We start from the raw sequence: 24,855 nt of genomic DNA on the forward strand, positions 1-24,855 counted from the left end.
AAACTAGTGATCTGACAACTGTCAAATTTATACACGCATCTTTTGAGGGTTAGGGCTAACTAAAAAGGGGACTTTTTAATTGACCTGTTACATCAAGCAGCGTAGGGGAAGAACGATCGAACCTCATTACAAATGTATACATTTAAAGATGTTTACGAGTACTATTGCATCCCACAAAAAACATCTACGTTATGCATTATACGACGGAATTATTATCGGATCATGTTTCTGATTAATCTGAATCATATATTAAAAAATATTTGCAAACGTAAATGTCTTAACAACAAGCCAGCACTCCAATAAAAAAAGATTTGTCTTCGGTCTTTATTCATATAACATTTTCTTAATAAAACGTTGTATTCGCTTCACTGTTATGCTGAATAATTACTACATTCACAAAAGGAAGCTATTCTGAACCATAAGTTCAAAATTATTTACAAGCCTGAATATCCCAACAATGATCCAGTATGTCTGAAAATATGTCTTCAGAATATATATGTGAGAATTGATGACGAGCACGTGATAAAATGATGAAAACTAACGGGATTATTTATGGTTTATTCGAGTGATTGACAATTTTCAGTTGACGACACAGCTACTCGAGGGAGCCCGAAGAAGAAGAGTATCTGTGTCGGGGTTTTTATACGTCCAGCTCCATCGTTGGGTCATTGATTGAATGCGGGATTTGGATGTTTTCTCTTTTAGTGTTGGAAATTCTATAATTCTGTAAAATCCTTTTGTCTCCTGGGTAATACATACATCTATTTATAAAGAACAATTCAGATTGTTGTTATCGCTAATTGTTCTGATACAGGATGGATGATCACATATACATATCAGTTTTCCTTTATAAAACATTACAATAGTTTGGCGGTAACGTTCAAGAATGACAGCATTCATAAAAGGAAGCGATTTCTCACAATTGTTTCCGTTCCCAGGAACGTCTACGTCCGGCATCACCCCGTCATACATCATAAAATGTCACTTGACCTTCGCGAACTAATTCGGACAGCGTTTCGTTCTCCAAAACGGGAACTAAATTTGTCAGCTCGACCCCCACGATTCGACTTCAACTTGACCTCAATTGATCTGGAACACCACCGGCACCGGGGAAAAAAATCTGGGTGAAGTCTCCGTTTCTGATTAACGAAGGTCACATCGGGCGATTAGAAACGGTCCCAGATTACTTGCAGTAATGCTAATACAGTGATGTTATCGTGATACATGGATATTGGCCGAGTGTAAACGCAATTTCTTATTTTAAATTGCAAAATATTATATTGAGGTTCGTAAAAACGTTTATTTATTTACAATTTATTCATTAGTGATGTAGTAACCTTCAGGATGTAAGAAATGTAAAAGCTATACTGGAAAACAATAATATATATTGAATATCTTCTTTAAATTTATACTAAGTTGTCTAACGTTACATCTTAAGTTAATAGGTCAATTAAAAAGTCCCCGGTCGGAGACATAGATGGCGCTACTAGAATTAAATCCATATGTTTTTTTAGTTACCCCTAACCCTCAATAGATCTGTTAGTTTATGAATTATAGCATTTTGAGTGAAGCAACTTTTGTTATTTTGAAAAAAAATTGATAAAAAGGAATTTGCGTGTTGATAAAATATTGCTTTTTGAAGGGAAAAAATATAGTTGAAGCAAACACTTGGCTTGATGCCGAGTTTCCGAACACTGCCCCAGGGAAATCAACCATCAAGGATTGGTATGCTAAATTTAGACGTGGCGAAATGAGCACCGAAGACAGTGAACGCAATGGATGTTCAAAAGAGCTTGTTGCTGACGAAAACATTTAAAAAATCCACAAAATAATTTTGAATGACCACAAATTGAAACTGAATTAAATAGCAGACACTCTAAGGATATCAACTGAACGTGTACATCATATTCATTCACGAATATTTGGGTGTGAGAAAGCTCTGTGCAAAGTGGGTGCCGCGCTAGCTTGCTTCCTCATCCACCGTATTTTCCAGATTTGGCCCCCAGCGACTATTTCCTGTTCTCAAATTTCAAAATAATGCACGCTGGCAAGAAATCGTACTTGCGGCAAAGGACAAATCGTACTACAAAAATGGTATCGATAAGTTGAAGGGAATTATGTTGAATAAAAAACACTAATTTTGCCAAAAATATGTGTTTTAGTATGGTAGGCCGGGGACTTTTCGATTGACCTGTTTAACACTCTTAAAAATGAGATCTCGGATATATTCGTAGATTCATTTGATTTCGTAGTCTACCTGCAATTCCTCGTTAACGATAAGCATTGGTAATTACTAGTTGAATTACAAGTCGGCTTGGTGTTTTAGTGCAACGCCATGTTTACACCTCATAAATACAAAAAGGCTTTATAAATGACCGATATTAAGTTAAGTTGGGAATATCTTGCGACTAACTAGTACGTTTCCTCGATTTTAAGTCTAAATTATCTGATTTAGTTTTGTCTAAGGTGATATTTAAGAAATATGATTATGAAATATGTATAAAAATCAGTATAGTATATCGAAAAACACATAATTATATCAAATATATATGAAAAGAAATATATTAGATATACAACTTTGTTTTTGACATCTATTTTTTAATTCAATTCAAAGAAAGATGGTTCAAGGTAGTGCCACTGCTATCCGCTTCCATCTTTATTGACGAAAAATGCTGGTCAAAACATGTCTTATACGAATTATTAGCCACAAGAGGATCTGTTGGGATATTAATACTTCCGAACAAGAAAATTCTAAAACACGGTGTACGACACAAAAATTCCTTTATATATAGTCTCTTCTATCATTTTAACTGTCTGTCTTTCAACGTTCAACTAATTAGTTGCAATCTACAGCCATCTCCTATAATGGTTGAAACTATTAGAGACATATTCTTTCACTAATGACAGTTTCACTATAACTACCCTGACGAATTTCATTTTGAAGCTAAAAACGTTATTCAATAGCATAATAGAATAGAATAGAATCATTCTTATTTTGGATCAACAGTGAGCAAATGTGGCATCCACTTTGAACAGAGCTTTCTCATAGACAAATGCTCACGCAATATAAAACACGTTATTTTCATATTTTAATGATGTTAACAAGCTCACGCAACTTCATTTTTCGATCATTCAAAACGATTTTGTGGATTTGTTTCCTCATTTGGACGTCCACTTCGTTCTGCATCATCGGTGCCTCTACGACGTTTGAAGTCAACAAACGCTTGCATGGTATTCTTTCCCATCAAGAAAAAGTGTAAAATTAAAACACGACATTATTTTTTATCCATTGTTTTGAAAATAACAAGAGTAGTAAATAACAACTCTTAGAACAATAACTCACAAACTCATGTGTAGAATACCATGCAGTTTTAACAGCTCTCTTTTGAAGGTTAGTACTAACTGAAAAAGCGTTGAATGCAGTAAAACTAGCACAATCTATGTGCTAGGTCAGGGACTTTTCAACCCGTGTTATAACATTTCACTTAACATATCCAATATATAAAGTATATACAATATATACAATATAAATATATAAATTAAATTCCATAAGCCTTCGCTATTTTACATCTTGTAAACAATATTAGCCTGTCTTTACAACTTAATAAAACAAACCAACCAAATTCAAAAGTAACTCTCGACACAGCGTTTCGTTCGTTATTGCAGTAACTATTAACGAGTCTTCCCGCCCATTTCGAAAACGATTTTTTGGGACCTTACGAAGAGAACAATTAAATTCAACCGCCAAGCGCAGACCAGGACTCCGTTCCCAGGAAGTTCGAATGAAAAAACTCGAATGGCGCCTGGTACAGGGCCCCGACGCCTCTTCGCCGCTAATTTTCAACACTTTGCTCGGTCGGAAATAAACTGACGTTCCTCGTTATTTGTCGGATTTTAACGATTTTCTCGGCAATTAAACAACATTGTAGAGCGCTATCATTCGTACAACTTAATTCGTTCCTGTTTACAAAATGACTTGATTTATTTTTTCTTCTTATTTTATATTACATTATCAATCACTTTATTATCCTTTATAGTTACTTCAGTAGGTTATTTAAAGAATTCTATTTTTTGAACATTAAAAACAAAACAAAGAAAATTTGCAATGTTCTATTTTTTTAAAGGCCCTGATATAAATATTTCTTCACAGATTCATAGATTACAATTTTTCAAAATGGTTAACACTTATTCTCTAAAAAATTATAGATTAATTGTTTATTTTTTCGGTTTAAAGTATCCCCAATATTTCAAACTGTATATTTCGATAACATAAGATAACAATGTTCAGTCCAACGGAAAAAATTTTAAATATTGAGAATCATTATCAAACTGATAAAGTAAATAAAATTATATAACTTTGGGAGAAAAAAAAACAGAAAATGAAAAACTAAGTGCTTCTTCATCATTTAAGTATCCTAAATCTGCTTTTATCTTTTTCTCATGGACAAAATGGATTGCATTATTGGGCAGTAATTACAGGTAGATAAAATGTAGCAGTATTCTTCGCAATAGACTTACATAAATATTTCAGCTGGATCCATCAAGAAGGAATGCTTCCAATTAGTAATCCATTAGCCTTGCTTTAGTTATTTATTAAAAAATAAGTCTCTCTTGATGGTCTAAGCTATCAAAATCCTATTGATGCACATTTTGGTTTTTCTGATAACGTGCCAATTTTTTATATTTATTTTGAAAATCGGACACCTGTGTAGCTTAAATCTACAGTAAAGTGCAATGCATCAGCATGCAATTACACAGGGATGAACAAAGTAATATGAAGACAGATGCTTCCATAAAACATTAACCCATTCTTGAACCAAGTACATGCCCCAATTGCTTTAATGACATTGAAGACGGAAATTTATTAATTCCTCACAATATGCTCTTAAAATCCCCATCATTTTTCAGTTATGTTGAGATTTGACGAGTGTCTTGGGTAGGGAAGATATCTGATGTGGCAGCAACATGCTAGTAAACCGACCAGTAGTGTGGTTAAGAGGAAAATATCAAGCTAAATACCACTATATTCACCACCACTATATACCGCTATCTATTTTAGTACAATGCTTATATCGTTTAAAAATATTTCTTATAGTTAGACATTATATATTAAAGCAAAATCGATTTCTGCAGAGATGTAACGCGAATTGCCAAGAATATATTTGATTTACTCCTGATTACTGTAATTTTGTTGTTACTACTATTAAACCGGTAAAAGTAAAATATAAGTGCATTGCGTTCATCTTTATTGCATATTATTTAAAATAGTTTAATATGTTATTTTTATATAGTTTATTAATTATTTGTCGCATATCATTTGTCTTCATTTAATTTGTAGTCTGTTTATATTAGAATATATATATATATATATATATATATATATATATATATATATATATATATATATATATATTATGTAGCGGCATTTGCGTCAAAATTACGTAATTCATTAGAACAAAAAAGAGAAAAACAAGGCCATATCCTTAGGGAATATATACGCTTTAGCCGAACTATTTCGTTCTTATTATTTGGATAACATTGACCTAAACACGCTAAAAAATACCCTGTTCCCCAGTGACCGTCAAAATAAAGGATCCGATATCAATAAGACGTACCATAGCATGTTCTGGTTTATCTATATTAAGCGCAATGTTTTCCTTATTTATTATTAATTAAATCAAGATGTTTACACGTTATATGATAAAGTTTTACGTCACAAATCTGATATATTAAATCTTATTTTAAAAATACGGACAAGATTCCCGAAATTACTTCAAGTTTAACAACATTTTCAGACGTCGAGTGCCAAAGAACCAAGCCAAAGGTCCTTTTCGACAACGACGAGAGTTTGTGAACTACCGTCCCTGCGCTATGGCCCTATTGGGGCCAAAACCACTATGATGGGGCCGTTGAGGTTTATTAACCGGGTTGGTCAGAATAAAGAAAAGAGATATTCGTCGTGGGGCAAGGATTTGGAGAAGAACGAACCGTTAAAATCTGTAAGTACGATTTATAGCTCAAAAATATACTTGTTAGTTATTATACAGTTATTCGTTCAGCATTAAAAGAAATTTAGCAGTGTCTCTAGTCGAATTCCATAATTTTATCCAGTAATATATTAGGTATCATTACTAGTAGGTTAAACAGTATTGAAACTTACCTACGTCGGGTTTTCTGGTATTCAAATACATCTTTAGGTATTTATCAATAAAATTATATACGAATAATATAATTTCGGAAATAGGTCTAATCCCTATTTTATCGTTTAAATTGTGTTATTAGTCCTGTAGATATAGACAGTTCAAAAGTATTATAATAGACCCTAAAAACCCTAGGAGGCTACTAGATTTCCTTACCAATTCACACAATGAGTTACCATACAAACACAAATATTTCAGAATTATCTTGAGGTTAACTTTTTCGAGAATGTTCGAAGAGAGTCCATTAGAATATTCTTCTGAATGTAAGTGACTTGTACTTGATTCTTGATACCTCCTTGATTCTCACGTTAAATTCACGCCTATTGTTGGAATAAGGAGAACCAAATGCGCAAACTTCTTGTTCGTTCTTGTTTTTAAAAAAAATCTAAACATTCACAATTTCAGGCAGCTACGCCAGCTGCTGTAGGTGATAATCTCTTAAAAAGCAACAAGCTGAGGGCAATTTAATATTCAATTACTCATGTCCATTTTCCCTCCACTTTAACCAACCATCTAAGAACATGCAGATACAAATACGTCAAAATTTTCAGCATATTTTAATCAACATATGATTTTTTTTATGGTCTAATACTGATGGTGATGATTGGTTAAGATTAAAAGTATTCTTCTCTTCAATTTGGTTTAATTGGCTCTTTTATTTCCTATTTTTAGTTGGTTTAGTCTCTTTTGAATTGTGCTACATTTTCGTCAAGTTTTTATCGTCATGTGAACATTTTTATTGGCCTAACAGAACTGGTGATGTTTATTGATTACTTAGGATTATAAGTATTGATATTACTTAATCTAATTTTATTTACGCTCTAGTTACTTATTGTCTGTTAGTGAATTATAAACATTACATTTTTTTTCTGCTGGGTGTCTTCATTTACAACAAGATAATGTCAAGATACCACAGTAAAAGATTATGCCCGAGAATTAGGACATTTGGTTTGGTTACCATACTTAATCTTAGATCGAACTGTTCTTATATTCTGCACCAATATATCGATCACTGAAACAATTTTATTTGTTTTCACTCAAGCAAACAAAGTTGATTTCCTAGCATTATTACAACATGACCACATGTGTAATATCACCTTCTCTATTTTTCAGTTATATTAGAAATTACAGTACTAATTAATGATTTTTTTTCGTAAAAACCTATTAAAGTGTGAGTTATTGATATAATTTTCCTCTGAAGATACTTGAAGGACAATTGACATTAACCAGTAAGTATTAAGTATATGCTGATAATATGGTGAAGGAACATTTAACTTAAACAAATTATTGAATAAGTTTATTAAAACAAGATAGTTTTCAAGCAGTTTCAAGCTTTTATTTAAAACTCTATTCGTTTCCTAAATGGCACAGTCAGTAGTATTATATTTTACTTTATTCGAATTAACCAGAATTAACTTACTTATTAAGGAAAGAAACATATTATCAAGACAAGATTACCAGTTATTGTTAGATGGGAAATCGTTGCATAATTACTCCAAGCATTCCTTGGCATAGTTAAGTGGAGTTCGAGCAAATATATCGCAGCTTAATATATAAGGTAGCCAAATGTGAGTTGGAAGTTCTCAAAATCCACTAATCATAAACCATTAGTATTTGAAAACATCCATTCATTGGAAAACATTAAGGCCATTAAAGAGAGACTGAAGTTGCGGTGATCTAACATAATCTGTTGGTATATAGGCAGATTTGGCAGAGATTAAGGTGTAATGCCATTAAAGGTGGACGCAATATCTTAGTTACTAAAAACAGAACAATTCAGAAGATCGAAGACAAACTAGCGGACCAAGATTCAGGCGATACTAATAAAACCAATTTAACTACAACTGTAATCCGTCCAGACTACATAAATCCTTTGGGTGGTTTCTTCAGGGGGATGGTGTTATGTACTGGTGATGTGTCGTGAAGTCTGAAGTGTTTACATTATACGTTTCGTTTACATTAAAACGACTAGATATATTTTCCAAAAACCACTGATTTATTTTCAGATTTCTTTCTGGAATATTTGCTTATATAGTAATACTTTATTGTATGCTGATAGGTCAGAATTTCTTCCACATAGCCAATATATTCTTCTAAAGTTAGAGTCCAATTCTTGTTTACATGAACCTTCCAGCTCAGCTTCGTTTATAGTATCATTACTAAACATTTTGTTGTGCTACCATATAGTACGTGGGCAGATTTAGACTCATTCAGATTAATTCTTCATTGCTTGGTCTTATTATTAATTTTGGTTACTGAGGTTTGCAATTTCGTTGCTGCTTCCTCGTGATTTTTACCTACAACTACTATGACTGTATTATGAGGAAGTACACAAATAGATGTATCAACTATTTGATACTTTTAACAAAACTTTATTACATTAATTTGTATTCAAGTATTCAGTTTAAGCATTATGTACTGACAATTTGGCGAAGGAATTTGTTAAATTAAAAATTTCTCCTAGGTTCGTCGAGTGAGGTTCTCGCTCCCGACGCCGGACGGCGCCACCGACACCGACGGCTGCCGACGCGAAGACGTCGCGGCCGCCCCCCTTATCGCCGCCGATTCGAACGTAAACAGCGAAAAGCCAGCCAGTCAACGACCGATCAGCCATCGCGCGGCCGCTCAATCCTGCCGCCCGATCGAGAAACCCGCAGGAAAGTCGAGTTTAGCGCGACGTTTCGAACGGTTCCGCGAACATCTCCAAGACCGCAGGAAGGAATCCGTGACCGTAGAGGTTCCCGTCTGTGTCAGTCCAGGTAATTTAGTGGATACGTTCGTTGTGAAGAAATAGTAACTTCTTGAAAGTTTCCGGAAGTATTGTCAGGAAAAAAATTGCGAATCCTGCAATTTTATTTTCTTGCATAGCTGTACATTTAAAATCTTATATAATAATTATATCAATATTTGTCAGTGACATATCAGTTTTTTTTTATAAATCAGTAATAAGGTATGTTCAGAATGATGAGAATTCTATATGTACGTCCATTTGAATGAATTTAAAAATTGATCTACAGGAGATGGACATAATAATATAAACACCCGGCATATGTATTAATAAGGTTTTGGACCACCATTTGCTTTTAAAGCAGCTGCAATTCTTAGCGCAATAGATTCATGGAGTTCCATGCACAAAACTCCCGCCAATTCATTCAATCATGCCGATGTAAATCTACTCCTAACTCTAAAGCTCACCATAATGGTTCGATTATGTTGAGCTCTAACGATTGTGCCGGCCAGGGAAGATATTTAATGGTATTCTGATTCGTCAAATTAAGATTTTGAAGAACTTCTTAACTATGTATATGGGGGCTTTATCATCTTGGAATATGAATGTGTTTGGTAACAACATGCTGATCATAATGAGAACGTCTTCATTGAGGATGTCCAGATATTTATTCGCAGTAATCCAGCCACTGATATGAATAAAAGAACCCGCAGGGCTGACCAGCTTTTGATGCTCTCCAAACATAAAACCGGTCCACGTTTTACCATCGTTGCGCCATTTCTTTCGCGGCTTAGTGTATTTGTTAATATTATTGATATTATTATCCCCTGTAGTATAATGGATAATGATGAAATTAATATTAAAAGACAAAACACTATAGTCGTGTGATCCGGCTTTAATTTTAATTACTAGTAACTATAGCTTTCATAAAAATTCATTTGATACAAAATAAAAGAACATTTAATCCATACTATAGTTCATACAAAGTGTATGGCTAACGAACGTTGACATATAAACAAAAAGTAATCACTCACTGTCCGTTTCCTGACAAATTCAACTTAAGAATTGGAAGAGAATGAGACAATATTAAGATTGTCAATGCTAAATTTTTATTCGCCAGGCAAAGTTTCTGATTTTTTGTTGGTTTTCTTAAGTTTGTGGATTAACAACAGTATACTACAATAAAATTATTAGGGTTCTTTGAAAAACAATTAGAATAAGAATACTACGTGCAAAATCGTATAACAATTTTTGTTTTCCTAAAACTATTTGTGATGACATTTTTGGTTCCACGATCTTATCAAATAGTTTGATACTTTGCGGTTTTTAGAAGGATAGAAAAACATAATATTAGCATATTTGTCGCGATACGTGTTCGACAATATTGCTAGAATAATTTAAAAATAAAAGTGTTGACAGTATATATGATTTGGTGGAAGCTTATAAACTAATCGAACTGTCAGTAGCTACCTTATAAACTAATCGAACTGTCAGTAGCTACCTTTGACCACGAAACTGACTTGCCAGTAAAAACATATTTTTTACAAAAAAATTTAACCGATTTCAAATAATAATTAAGGTACTCATTAAAATTTTAAAATGTTCAAACTTAGATTTTCAACACATAATAATATTCAAAAACCTTATATAACCTATCTACTACATGTATTTTATATTCTACTGTATACACACAATTTAGCTTAATACCTACCTAAAACTATTTATATATTTACAATATTATTTTAACTACTACCAACTGACTCCTTTGAAGTCGGTGCCGAACCCCAGAAGTACACTTTTCCGAATAAAAAAAAATTGAAAACCGACCCACAATTGACAGGGAAATCAGCGAACTTACATTAAAAAATATTTATAGAGCCGAACATAGAACCTCCTTCTTTTTCTCATACATTTGAGAGTCCAGCAAGACTACTGGGCAGGATTATTGGGCCCAATAAAAGTCAATTATTTTATTCGAAACATTAGCTGGTTAAGAAAGAAGACAGAAGCAATCGATCTTTTTTTTAATATATTTTTTAATATATATTATCTGGACTGGACATACAGTTTAACGTGGTCTTACCCAGCCTGGTTACTGGCGTGACTGGGATCATTTTCCTTGTCGAATTTTACACTCTTGCCTGTGATAATCACAAATTTTAAACAATCACAAACATAGATTTACGACCATGTCCCGCAGGATTCGAACCCGCGGCTAACGCAACAGTAGGAGGATCGTCCTATCGCCTTTACCACTGCGCCACCGAGCCGGCCAGCAATCGATCTTCTATGGTCTGTACTCAGGGATGCTTCACACCTGACCTGCTAGAGACGATCTTGTCTTATCTTGATATGATTCATTTCAGAATATAATTTGCTCATTTTTTAATTTAAAAATTCATTTATTAACATTATTTTTCAAAATCGTGTCGAAAGAACGACTATGGATTGGCAATAATCCAATCATCGATATACTTTAACAATTATTCAGCATTTCAAAACCGTCTGAACAAGACAAGTACCATTCGAGCTGTAACAGTGTATCCTTCAAAACTCCTGCAACATATAGCCACGCGTTGACATGCAGGAGGATACCTTTACATCTGTTACTCTCTATTGTTAATCTTTTTTTGCAACAACATATAAATCAATTTGTTCAAGTGACTTCGGTAGGCATCTGATCCCACCACATATAAAGCAAGAATTTATAGTCGTGGATATTCCGCTTGTGCTTCAATGTCTACGGCTCTCCTACTTTCCATAGTCCTTCACCATACGCCACAGAAAATTTTCCGTTTGTTTTACCTCGCAAGCAAAGAAATCGCGATGTTCAAACTGTTCGAAATGATTTTTTTCCTTTGACAATTTCGCAACCTTCAATTGCATAATCTTGAGAACTAATTTGAGCACTCTGTCCCCTGTGTAAAAACGTAAAAGTTTAGAAACTAAAATAAAATATTTCCTTGTGCGTATTTTAAAAAATATTTATATGTAAACTATATTAATTCAAATAACCCTAATCGCAATGGAGTCTACAGCTGAACTTAATTGACTTCTGTTTGCTTTTGTTCTAGTAGTCCAGAGCTTTAAAAAATTAAATATTTTACGTATATAGTTTAAAGTTCAAGAAGTTCAAATCCTTTTAATATATTATTGATAAGACTTTCTTGAGAATTGAGAATTCTTTAAAAGGATTTTCATCCAGCACATCTTTTTTAAGTCCTGTCTTTTCCAGTTTATACATTTTTGTACCAAATTTTCAATATATCAGCGTCAATATGTTTAAAAAACGTATGTATGTTTTTTATTTAGCAAACATCTCTTTTAAACCACAACTTTAAGAAAGACTTATCTCTATAAAATATACATCACTTCCAGGTGTCAGGAATCGCGTTCATCCCACCGGCAGATACGTCAGAGGCACGCTGTCCCCCACGTCCAACCAGGGTCCCCAGGAGCCTCCCCCCGGTCCGGGGGGCGAGGCTCTCTTGAGGGCAGCCCGTGACGGAGATGACCATCAACTCAGGGACCTTCTTCGACGGGCCCTGGCGGTCGGCATCAGCGACACCGACCTGAACGCCACCGATTCCAGTGGAAGGGTAAGTTACGCAACGTGACGCTGTTATGGATTTTAAAACGCGTAGCCGTAGCCTACCGAAACAGAATACTTGTGATTGTTTATTGGCAGTTCCATGTGTTTTTATTCGATGTTTTTTCGATAAGACAACATTGAACGTTTTTGCAAACGAAAAGGAAACGAAGTAGTAGTTTTAATTTATAACGCATTTAATGCTTTATTGATCACATAAATTCATAATACACTTAAAATAATAAAAACATTATCGAGTAACTATCTAGAATACGTCTGACTTTAATTTTAGCCGGTCAAATAAACTTAAAACTTATTTATAACAATGCTCCTGCAGATGCAGTACTGCGTTTACCAACATAGTTTCATATGATTTCCAAGAATTATCGGATCAGTTATTATTTTGTTGTAGTTTGGCCTAACGTGCTGTACTATCTGAATATGTATTTCCAGTTACTAATTAGGAAACAAATTATTTTCTATGTATGTATGAAACATAATTGCTATATGTTAACTGGTCAATTGAAAAGTCTCCGGCCTACCATAGCAAAACATATTTTTTTGCCAAAAATAGTTTTTTTTTATTCAACATAATTCCCTTCAAGGGTGATACACTGATTATAGCGACCCTTCAACTTTTCTATACCATTTTTGTAGTACCATTTGTCCTTTGCTTCAAAATAGGCCTCAGTTTCGGCTATCACCTCTTTATTCGACGAAAATGTCTGCCGAACAAACATTCCTTTGAGATCTGAGAACAGAAAATGGTCCCTGGGGGCCGTATCTGGAGAATACGGTGGATGAGGAAGCAATTCGAAGCCCAATTCATCGATTGTGACACGGTGCATTGTCTTGGTGAAGCAGCACTTTCTTGTTCTTCAAATGTGGACGTTTTTTCGGCGATTTCGTCCTTCAGACGGTTCAATAACGCTATGTAATAGTCGCTGTTGATGGTCCTTCCTTTTCCGAGGTAGTCAATGAAAATTATACCGGGCGCATCCCAAAATACAGACGCCATAACCTTGCCAGCCGACTGTTGCGTTTTCCCACGCTTTGGAGCGGGTTCATCGTGTGCAGTCCGCTCGGATGACTGTCGATTGGACTTCGGAGTGAAACGATACACGTTCAGTTGATATCTTGCTTCTACTTCTTCAGTTGAGTGTCTGCTATTTCATTCAATTTCAATTTACGGTCATTCAAAATCATTTTGTGGATTTTTTAAATGTTTTCGTCGATAACAAGCTCTTTTGGGCGTCCACTGCGTTCACCGTCTTATGTACTCATTTCACCACGTCTAAACTTAGCATACCAATCCTTGATGGTTAATTTTCCTGGACAGTGTCCAGAAACTCGTCATCAAGCCAAGTTTTTTCTTCAACTGTAATTTTTCACTTCAAAAAGCAATATTTGATCAACATGCGAAATTCTTTTTTATTCATTTTTTTCACAATAACAAAAGTTGCTTCACTCAAAATACTATAATTCACAAACTAATGATCCGACAGCTTTCAAGTTTATACACGCATCTTTTGAGGGTTAGGGCTAACTAAAAAAACATATAGATTAAATTCTAGTAGCGCCATCTATATGTCAGGCCGGGGAGTTTTCAGTAAACCTGTTATATGTTTATTTATTTGTTTAACATTTGCTACTAAATAAAGCTTCTGCATATTTTTTGTTACAATAATATTTTTAGGTTATTCATACAATTGCTATAAAAGTCATATGTACAATATCACGGTTCCTTTGCATGAGAAATGGAACATATTCGTGATTGATGGAATAAATGGGGCGTAGTTTTTCTGGTAACAGTTAGTGGGAAATACCAAAGAAAGATAACACCAGAAAATTAGGTCAATAATATGTACATGAAAATATCCAATTTTTGTTTAAAAGAGCAAAGATTTGTACTTCACAAATATTATTTTTAATTCACCTAGAGACTCGTTAATTATCGCTGTTGGATGTTTCGTTTTCACGTCTAAGTCAGTTCTTCATAAGCGGTAATTTGAGAGTAACTCATTTATGTAATATCAGTTTCTTTTTCTCATAAGGTTACCTCATACATCCAAATATGAGTATTTATGCCAATAGTAACATGTGTCAGCATTCTTCTACTTTTACCTTGCCTCCTCTAGCTCTCACCCGAGCTGACAGATCTGCGAAGTTTCCTATCGGGAAATTCAAGATCTTTCTAAAGAACGTATATACATTTTTTTAACTGCTTTTATATATGTTTTATAAGGCGTGGATCCGGGAGGTGCAGAAGGTATTGTGGTTCTTGGGAATTTAGTCGCTACGTTGAATTTCCTCGGGGTGGAGTGAAACTTCTGCCTGCAACACTTTTATATAAGCTTTCTTTTAACACAAAATATTTGTCACTTAAATTGTACAGCGTGTTTTAGAAAAATAGGTCAAAAATTTGAAGAGGCCGATATAACACTGCAAAAATTCAGGTATATTAGTTCGTCAAAAACTGTAGAAAAAGTAAAGTGTGTTAATCAGCATGTTACCACCCCCACCCCAAAATTTAATTGTTTCAAGAATTAAAGCCCCAGGATGTCAGTTAGAAGCTTTCAACTTCGTACTTCAGGAGTTTCGTTACTTTTCAGCATTTTCCATCATTCTGTTGTTGTATGAAGCTCATTTTATATTAGTAGATATATAAATAAACAGAATAATCACTACTCAAGCGAAAAACATCCGAAATGGACGACTTAGAAGCTTCTTAATTCATCCTAAAGTGCCTCTATAGACTTCTACGTCAACATGACTTTATTATGTCTAAAAAATAAATTCTCAAATTGTGTTATTTAATAATTGATACACATTGCTTCAATTTGTTTTATTTGATGTTAGTGTTTTTAATATCGTGAGATACTTCATTACACAGAGTTACGTTAAATAATCTGCTTAACTACCTCATTTCTTTGATCCATAAAATACTGTTTTAATATAATACACGGACTATGTATTATACACATCATTATGATAGGGCATGTTCTTCAATGATGCAACTTCAATTTACTTCAACAAACGCCACCTGAATATTCTATGTATAATATAATAAAATATATGAAATAAGAAAAGGTTTAAGCAATAAACCACTATTGACGGTATCAGTCACGTTCAACCCAGGCAGAATGTTGTCGTATTCATTTTAACTAAAGTATTCTGTTATCTGGCCGAAGGATGTTAATCGAATTTCAATCTGAATCTGCCTCCCTACTATTTTTGCTCTAACATTAACTTTTATTGCAGTCCATTGTGTGACATAGCGTTGCCTAAATAAACCACAATTCCTGTCTTAGTAACAAAACCTGCCGTCCGGTCCGGTCCATCACAGTAGAGGTTAAAATTAGAAGTTTTGCCATACGAAAGCTATGAACTCATAGTATGTTCCTTGTCAACCCGATAGCAAAAACTGGCTACTCTTAAATTCTATCTTGGCCATTCTTTGAACCAACTCACAGCTCACTATGACCATTTTCATTTTATGTTATTCTAAGTGATCCACTTTTGATCGCCAGTCATAAATATTTTAGAAATGGCTTGATTTTATTAATATTCAGCGTTTCACAGATACATATTTGAAGAACCCAAAATTCACCTATTTAAGTCATATTTCCGCACTTTGTAAAAATCTGAATAATTTCCAAGCATCTTTACCTAACCTTACACATTTATCAAAATTATTTTTAGTCCTTTTATTCAACAATCACAGTATCCACGTTTATTACGTTGAACCCCTATATAGAAAAGATTAAAAAGAATTAAAAAATACTGGTGAAATATCAAAATATGCTCATTCACCAATAAAATCAGTTTTCAGTAACTATACTTCTTCATAAAAATATCCTTTTGAAAGGTGTAATCAGTATTAGGTCAATAATAAAACTAAATAATTCCAAAAACGTTTATTTACAAACTATATGATGGAGAGAAGAAGAAATGCTGATATATATATATATATATATATATATATATATATATATATATATATATATATATATACATATATATATATATATATATATATATATATATATAAATATATATATATATATATATATATATATATATATATATATATACATATATATATATATATATATATATATATATATATATATATATAAATTTCTTTGTTTATTTTATTCTAAACATTTCAAATCAAAATAAGAAGTTTTAAACATAAAATTGCAATTAAATTCACTTCATTGACTTTCTAATGTAGCGCCTTAAACGATATCGGTTATAATTGGTCAGCAATGTCAGATACAGCCATTTCCACGCGGAAAAATGGGTCGCTCTCGAACAAAACGACGAAAACTTCCATGCAAATTAGTCGAATCCAGTTCCGACCCATCCGTAGAGTAAAATCGGTTCATTGGGATCGGTCAAAGTAGAGTAAAAAAATAAAATTTAATTAGGGGTTAATTAATAATTAACGAATGAGCGGGGAACGTTGACAGAAGATCAGACTGTCGAACAATCGCCTCTATTAATAATGCAGAGTGTAATGGAAGTTTTAATGTTCCAATTATTGCTTTCTTTGTTTATGTTTTTGTTATATTTAAATATTCTCTTATTGGCGAATAACTAAAACCTGCTAAAGAAAGTAATCTCTCTATAGATCCTCATGGGCACAAACTTGTGTTATATATTGAACAACGTTAAGTTTTTTTGCTCAGATCATTTAAGAATCTGCCTGGCTCTAACTCAATTTTGATTTATGTGGTTGTTCGCAAAATCAATAAAATCACCATCACCTTTACTGGTATTGCTATTCTTGTTACTCTCCGGCATTATTTTATAATTTCTCTCTAAGGAAGGAATTTCAAGATGTTAAATTATTCGCGTTCTATCCACCAACACACTTTGTAACTAGGCATGGTGACAATATGGCTGCATATATTTCCAGTGATAATTTCTAAGTTCTCCTTTAGTTGTTATTGTCCATAAATTGTTGTCCTAACTACTAACAATATTCGCACTAATAATATTAATTGCCGGCTTGGTGGTGCAGTGGTAAAGGCGACAGGACGGACCTTCTACTGTTGCGTTAGTTGCGCGGATTCGAATCCTGCTGGGGCATGGTCGTAAATTTGTGTTTGTGAATGTTCTAGGCAAGAATGATCCAACAAGGAAAATAATCCCAGTCACGCCAGTGACCAGGCTGGTTAAGACCTGATGTCTTCTGGGATGATTTCTAAAGTTGGTCACTCGCTAGTCGATAGGCTTAATGCCGAGGACCATGGTTCGGAGCCTACGTTAAACAGTAGGTCCAGTCCAGAAACTCTCGTTGGTAAAAATGAGACTTTAAAATATATTTAAGGAATCACTTTAATTAATGCACAGTTTCATGAATATAACTATTTAAGACTGAAAATGACAATTGACAAGATACTTGACAAGGTTTCCAGTTGGAATCGTGTATGTATAATATCAGGAGCATCTAAAATGCATGTATTATGTTTATTGAGTTCTTTTTGACATTGTAGTTTCAGCAAACTCACCATATGGAAACCCAAATATGAAACACAATTTACTAACCTGTAATTAAAAACCAAGAAGAATCCGCAATAGCGAATCAGGCCGAATATTAATTTCACGAAAGACAGCAAAATACCATATTGTTGTTAATATTAAGAATGAATAAGTATTGCATGTTAAAACTGCATGGTATTTCAGGAAACATTAAACATCATATCCAGGAAGTTTATTTTGGCATTATGAGAGATCATCTGTTCAGGCGAAACTCTTTTGTACGAACATATGTTGCATTCAGCTGTGGGGGAACTCCAAAAATAGTAATATATAAATACTCCAGCGTTTCCGAAACGTAATTGTGAACACTCTGTCAATAGCTCCCAGATATTTCAAAAATAGTAACCTACCCGAAGTTTTCTAAATATAATAAATACTCCAACAATTATAAAGATCCCCCTGTTTATTATGTTAATTATATTCAACCAACTGAGGGGGTCCTCACAAGCTTCGGTTGAATGTCAAATTAGGCGCTTTTTCACCTTAAAGAAGTGCTTATTAAGAAAAATTGGTACAGTATATATTAATCAAAATTGTTTCCATTAATTCCATTCCATTTCTACAACTTTACATCTTTCTGTTTACATGGCAAGACTGTTCCGACAGATTCAGTATTTTCAAATCGAGTGACAGACAAATCACGCTGCTTTGTTCAGGTCTTTGTTGATTACCAGTTGTTTGGTGATCAGAAAGCCCTATGTCTGGTGAGTACGCTGAGTGCGGCAAAACTTGATACAATCGATGAAAAACTTAATATTTCCCCTCATGCAAGAGGACGACCTTGCGCCTTTGCTATTGTTCTTTTTTTTTAAACTGATATGGTTCATGGTTTATGTGACTCAATATCAGTAAAAATTTCATTGTTTTGGCCGATCGTAATATGCACAATAAGATTCTAGGGTTAGAATATTCCGTTTCACTTTTGATATGAATGGCATTACTGGACAAATCCATGATTGTTTGAACTTCGAATTCTGTTAAGAGATCTACTTTTCATCGTCAATCAGCACACGCTGCAAAAAATCTTTTATAACCTGCCAAGCAATGAAACTGCTGCATTGAAGCTCCATTTTAAGTATTTTTCTAGCCATTTTTCCTTCTTTTGGATCTTTACTTTTTTCCAATAACATTTTCTATTCATCAGCTTGTAAGCTAAGAAGCCATATAAGAATTTGGCCTTCGTTTTCGCCCAACAGGTCTTACCATTCATTGTCTAAGAGCTTTTTAGTCCTTCAGGCCCTTCTTTACCATTAGCATCAAAACGATCACTTCTAAAGTATTGAAATCAAAATTGACAATTAAGGTATAGCGAAGTGACATCATCCTAAGTTTTTAAAAGTGTGTTATGGGCTTTGGTAGAAGATGTTTTCTGAATTCTATTTCCCCATTTTTCTTCAAAACACAATTTTGAACATTTCATTATTAGCGCCTATATTCACTGAATAACTTAATAACACTGAATGGTAAACTGACTTTATTTAGGTGAAGTTAAGACCTCTGAAGTTAATAGTTAGGTTAAGTTGTTTAACAGCGATTTACAATTACATCTTTAAAAAAATACGTTGTTACCATTTACAAGATATCTATAGTCTAGTCAAAGTTATTTTGTACATATGTCATTTAAATTTGTGACGTCGAAACGTTGCAATGTTGCCGCATCAACTCTGAGTTTTAGTTCGGTCTGGCTTTAACATACAACTACATTCTAAACTAAATAAAATAATTGAACAAATTTGTTATCAAATATAATTGAATTTAGCATTATAGTCGTCCAAAAACTGCAGTTAATTATACAGCCACAATAGTTTATAGGTTAGAGTTATAACCTCTTATCATTATTGCTTTCAAGAAACGTTTTCGTGTACGTGTTATAACCAATCAGACAATGAGAAACAAAATATTGTTTGATTCAAAAACGAATTTACAAGTTGCACCAATCAACACATTAGACATCTTGGTAACGTATGTACAAAAAACTTTGAATTGACTACATGTAGTAAGTTCATAATTAATAATTTAAGATATATCGCTATCTATAAAATAAAAACCTGCCTATTATCGAATGTAAATTCGTGTTAAAATAAAAAAGAAATTGGTACAGGAAAACCTTGTGAGTTATTTTTTATACAGATCGTATTATATTATTGTAAGCATGTCCAGGGCATCTATTTACTAGTTTTTTTGTTCCGGCAAGACTCAGTATTGCCCTACATGTGAAACCATACCACAAACCAATAATCCATTATAAACTTAATTTAATTAATAAAACGTAAATAAACGGCAAAAAGGCATTCATCAGACTTCGAATCACAGACACGTCGACATGTTATTTATCAAAAAAAAAAGACACTGAAAGAAAATTAATATATTATAAATGAACAGGCACAAGTTTATTGTTACAATTGACGTAACTGGTGTTTAAACGTTATTTCCCATTTTTTACATTGATAATGTAATTTTAATGTAAACTTTTGTGTAATTATGGTAATTCGAATTAACGATAAACAATTAAAACATCAGTTTCATTATGTGTTTATGTTAGATTAAGAACTGAACAAAATATATACAATGCTTTGATGAACGTTCGAACATCAGTAACGAGAACATTAATATAATTTTACATCGGTTGAATAAATCGATTTTATATTGGTGTATCTTTCTGAATTATTAATTCAACGTCCCTTTTTGGTTTCGTTCGTTTTTGCGGCTTCAGTTTCTGCGGCAATTTATGTCGCTATTAGAATATATCAATGAATAGGAGCCTTAGATAAGTTATCGCTATTTTCAAATTGATGGCGTTAACAAGAATTACACGCCTGTAGTTTGTGATGGTGAAATATCCATGAGCAAGTGTCTATATTTACCTCGAAGTATATAAACATGTTTTAGGTAACAAACAGTTATACATCTTTAATATTAATTCTATTGTTATTAGTAATTACAGTTTACCTTCATAAGCGATATCTATAAGTTTTTTTATTATTTAGTTATTATATTGTTACTAGTCGTTTCCGACTGACCTACAATTTGTCTTTATGATAACTTAAATCTAGGTATATAACCAGAAGAACCCATCGGGCCTATCTCAGCCTCTGGTGAAATAATGTTTATACATGTCACTGCTGTATTTTTTATTAAATGCACCTCACTACACAATACGACATAATATCAGCTGGTTTAATCCTTTTGAGTCTGTGTCCTGCTCTAGTGGTATCTAAAAGTTGCAGCTTCAATATTCTCATGAGAATGGAGTCTTTCCTCATACTCCTTTACAATTCTCTTGATTTCTTGACTGACTGTAGGTATCTGAAGGTCTTGATGTAGGTAGTCAGTCCTGTAGTATTTGAGTGCGCCCATAATTCTTCTCAGGACTTTGTTCTGAAAAATTTGTATTTTGTTTATGTTACTCTTTTCAGAACATTCCCGTAACTGAACTCCGTATGTCCATATAGGTATCAGTATTTGCTTATATAATAGCAATTTGTTATGTACTGATAATGTGATTTTCTTCCAATTAGCCAATACATTTTCTTATATTTCAATTCCAGTTCTTTTCTTATTTATATGTTCCTTCCAGCGAAGTTTTGCTTCAAGATTCATTTTGAAATATTTAGCGATGTTGCTATATGGAATGATAGTATTATTTAATGTCATTGGTACTTGTACGGTGTGATTGTAGGTGAACTGCACATGCACAGATTTACTTTCGTTAATTTTTATTTTCCGAGCTTGTATCCAATTATTTATATTGTCACTTGCCTGTTGTAATTTTCGTGTGGCTTCTTCACTATTGGCTCCGATAGTTATAATCGCAGTATCATCAGCAGATGCAGCCATCGTAATATTCTCGATTTGTGGTAAATCACAAGTATAGAGTAGATAAAGCATTGGCCCCAGTACATTTCCTTGTGGTACACCTGCTTTAGCTTCTTTTATTGTAGAGTAACCTTCTACTTGTTTAACTGTAAACATTCCGGTTGTATTGTACGAATTTTGTAGTTCGGGGTGTTGTTTTGGTAACATTTTCTGTACTTTTTCAATAACATCTAATAATTAATAAACCCAAACTGGTACGTTAGTATTAAGTTTTTTCTCTCTATGGATATCTATTAGTGAAAATGCGAGGTATAAATGTAAACAACTAGTAAACAAACTAATTTAACTGTAAAATTTGATGGTTTTAGCATTTTTCTACCTAAAATATCAGTTTTTCACTCAGTATTATTGAGTTATTCAATATATACCAATGCTAAACGTGGAGCGCTTAAAATTGCATGTTCGACATATATTACTTTTGTTGTTTCATTAAAACAAGTCTATTGTGGAAACCCATCAAACATTTTTAGAAGCTTATGGTGATACTGCTGCATCAAATCTTAATTGTCGGTTTTGATTTCAACGATTCAAAAGTGTTCAAAAGATTGAAATTTTTGAAGAATTGCAGGACTAATTCGACGATAACCCAGCTCAAACCCTCAAGAGACTTTCGGAAAGCTTAGCAGTTGGTTAATGTCAAATACAACAGAGCGTCAAGCACATCCTTCCGGACTATAGAAAGGTTGAAGTACTGAGACAGCAACTCGGGATGCCAAGGTCATTAGAGCAACTGGTCCAACCCAAGCACTTGGACATGCTTATCAACTTTTTAACGGTCGCGGGATTGATACAGCTCCTGTGATTCTCCTCTATTGCAATTTGTATTGTTTATTATTCAGCCCAAGAAGCTGAAGGGCTTTTTTTTAACTTATGGTGATACTGCTCCATCAAACCTTAATTGTCAATTTTGATTTCAACGATTCAAAAGTGTGCAAAAGATTCAAATTTTCGAAGAATTGCAGGACTAATTCGACGATAACCCAGCTCAAACCCTCAAGAAACTTTCAGAAAGCTTAGCAGTTGGTGAATGTCAAATACAACAGGGCGTCAAGCACATCCTTCCGGACTATAGAAAGGTTGAAGTACTGAGACAGCAACTCGGGATGCCAAGGTCATTAGAGCAACTGGTCCAACCCAAGCACTTGGACATGCTTATCAACTTTTTAACGGCCGCGGGATTGATACAGCTCCTGTGATTCTCCTCTATTTCAATTTGTATTGTTTATTATTTTAACTTAAATGTCATTATTTTGCATAATCTATTTCTACCCTAAAGAGCCCAAGAGGCTGAAGAGCTATTCAAATAATGAATATAAAAAAATAATAAAATTTTATCCCTGACAGAAGAACATTCGAAGCATTTGACTGAAATAGTGATTACAGTAAATATAATTACTTCAGTCGACTAAATTTTTCAATGTGAGTGTTCCAACTATTTTCTGTCCATAGTTCTGTCTACGCTAATTTAGAACTACAAGCGGACTTTTGCTAACCATCTCGGCAAAAAAAGAATGTCAAGAAACAAAAAGGACGACACATCTGCTCGGCCCGAATTGCCCAATTTTCCGATCGATCCGTTCTTCGATTCCACAAGGCGCCGCTAATCGCCTCAAATCCCATCCCGCCAAGGTACACACGGCTCGCGGGTCGACCTCTGACCTTTCCGGGAACGTTCCCCCGTTACGTACTCGGATACGAACCGGGTTGATCCAGAATCGTCCTGTTGGCGGTCGGCGCGAGAACGACGGGGCACAGGGGAAGAGGATGGGGTGAGAGGTGCGAGAGAGGAGGAGGCGGCGGAGGAGGAAAAAACCGACGATTCCCAGCAATTTGCGGCGGTCTGTCTTTCGGTCCTCGCTTGTCGCCGATATCGGGACAACGAATCAATTCGGTTTGCCGCTGGAAGTTCATTAATTCCTGTCTGTCTCAGTAATAAAATCCGGCCGCCAGGCTGAATTATGTGTGGAACGTGGCGAGAGAATGACGTTATTCTTCGATAAGTTATTACATTTAAAAAAAGAGAAGTCATCGATTGTATTGTCCAGAGTATTTTATTTTTATCTCTAAAGACTTTTGAGTATCAATAATTGTGTCAGTGTTATAACAGGTACCATCTTGATTGCGCGCTATCTTCGTTATGTGACGTTTAGCTCAGTTTCACTTTAACCATTGTGTTGTGTCGACCTCTAAAGTTTATTATGGATTCGTCCAGTGCCTCATAAAATCACAATTTATCGTTTACATGCAAATTTTCGACAGTACGGCACGACAGACGTCTCGTAACACTGAAAATATGGCTCTGGTGCGCGATAGTGTTGAAGAATCTCCAGAAACATCAATTCGAAGTCGTGGGTCCCAGTTACACATTTCTGGGTGACTTTTGAAAACTGATTTGAAAATATTGCAGTACAAAATTCAATAGTTTAGTCCAAAAATTGCTACCGAGAGATCCTGATCAACCAGTTGAGTACAGTAATGCAATCCTAAGGCTGTCTAGTGAAATTGAAGATTTTTCGTCTAAATTGATTTTCATTTTCTTCTCAGTGGCCACGTCAATAAACAGAGCAGTCGGTTTTGGGGAACACAGAATCCTCAATTAATTCATGAGACATCATTGCATCCACTAAAAACAACTGTATAGTGTGGTATTCATGCTGAAAACATCATTGGTCCCCTTTTTTTAAATGATCAAGGTGTTGCAGTTACTGTTATTGCTGAACGATACCAAGATATTATTCGAAATTTTCTTGTGTTAGAAATTGAAGAGCAAGGACTAGAGGACATGTCGTTTCAGCAAGATGGTGCCACGGCACACACAGCTCGTTCAACAATACAATTATTGAATGACATTTTCCCACGAAGACTAATTTCGCGATATGGCGATTTAGCAGGGGATTTAAGAGCACTAGATT

The 24,855-nt window shown here is 34.1% G+C and overlaps 1 protein-coding gene across 4 annotated transcripts in view; it reads left to right on the plus strand.

The window, feature by feature from the left end:
• Positions 1–24,855, plus strand: part of LOC143203544 (uncharacterized) — an 89,604-nt gene that overhangs the window by 7,230 nt on the left and 57,519 nt on the right. For all 4 annotated transcript variants that reach the window (XM_076415731.1, XM_076415733.1, XM_076415732.1 and 1 more), the window contains exons 3-5: positions 5,796–5,999; positions 8,665–8,959; positions 12,307–12,527. In XM_076415731.1, the coding sequence (XP_076271846.1) occupies positions 5,796–5,999; positions 8,665–8,959; positions 12,307–12,527 (720 nt within the window). The remainder of the gene's footprint in view (positions 1–5,795; positions 6,000–8,664; positions 8,960–12,306; positions 12,528–24,855) is intronic.

This window comes from Rhynchophorus ferrugineus, unplaced genomic scaffold (genome assembly GCF_030347505.1).
Source record: "Rhynchophorus ferrugineus isolate W39M unplaced genomic scaffold, kcgeb_rfMv2 rfM10, whole genome shotgun sequence".
NCBI lineage: Eukaryota > Metazoa > Arthropoda > Insecta > Coleoptera > Curculionidae > Rhynchophorus > Rhynchophorus ferrugineus.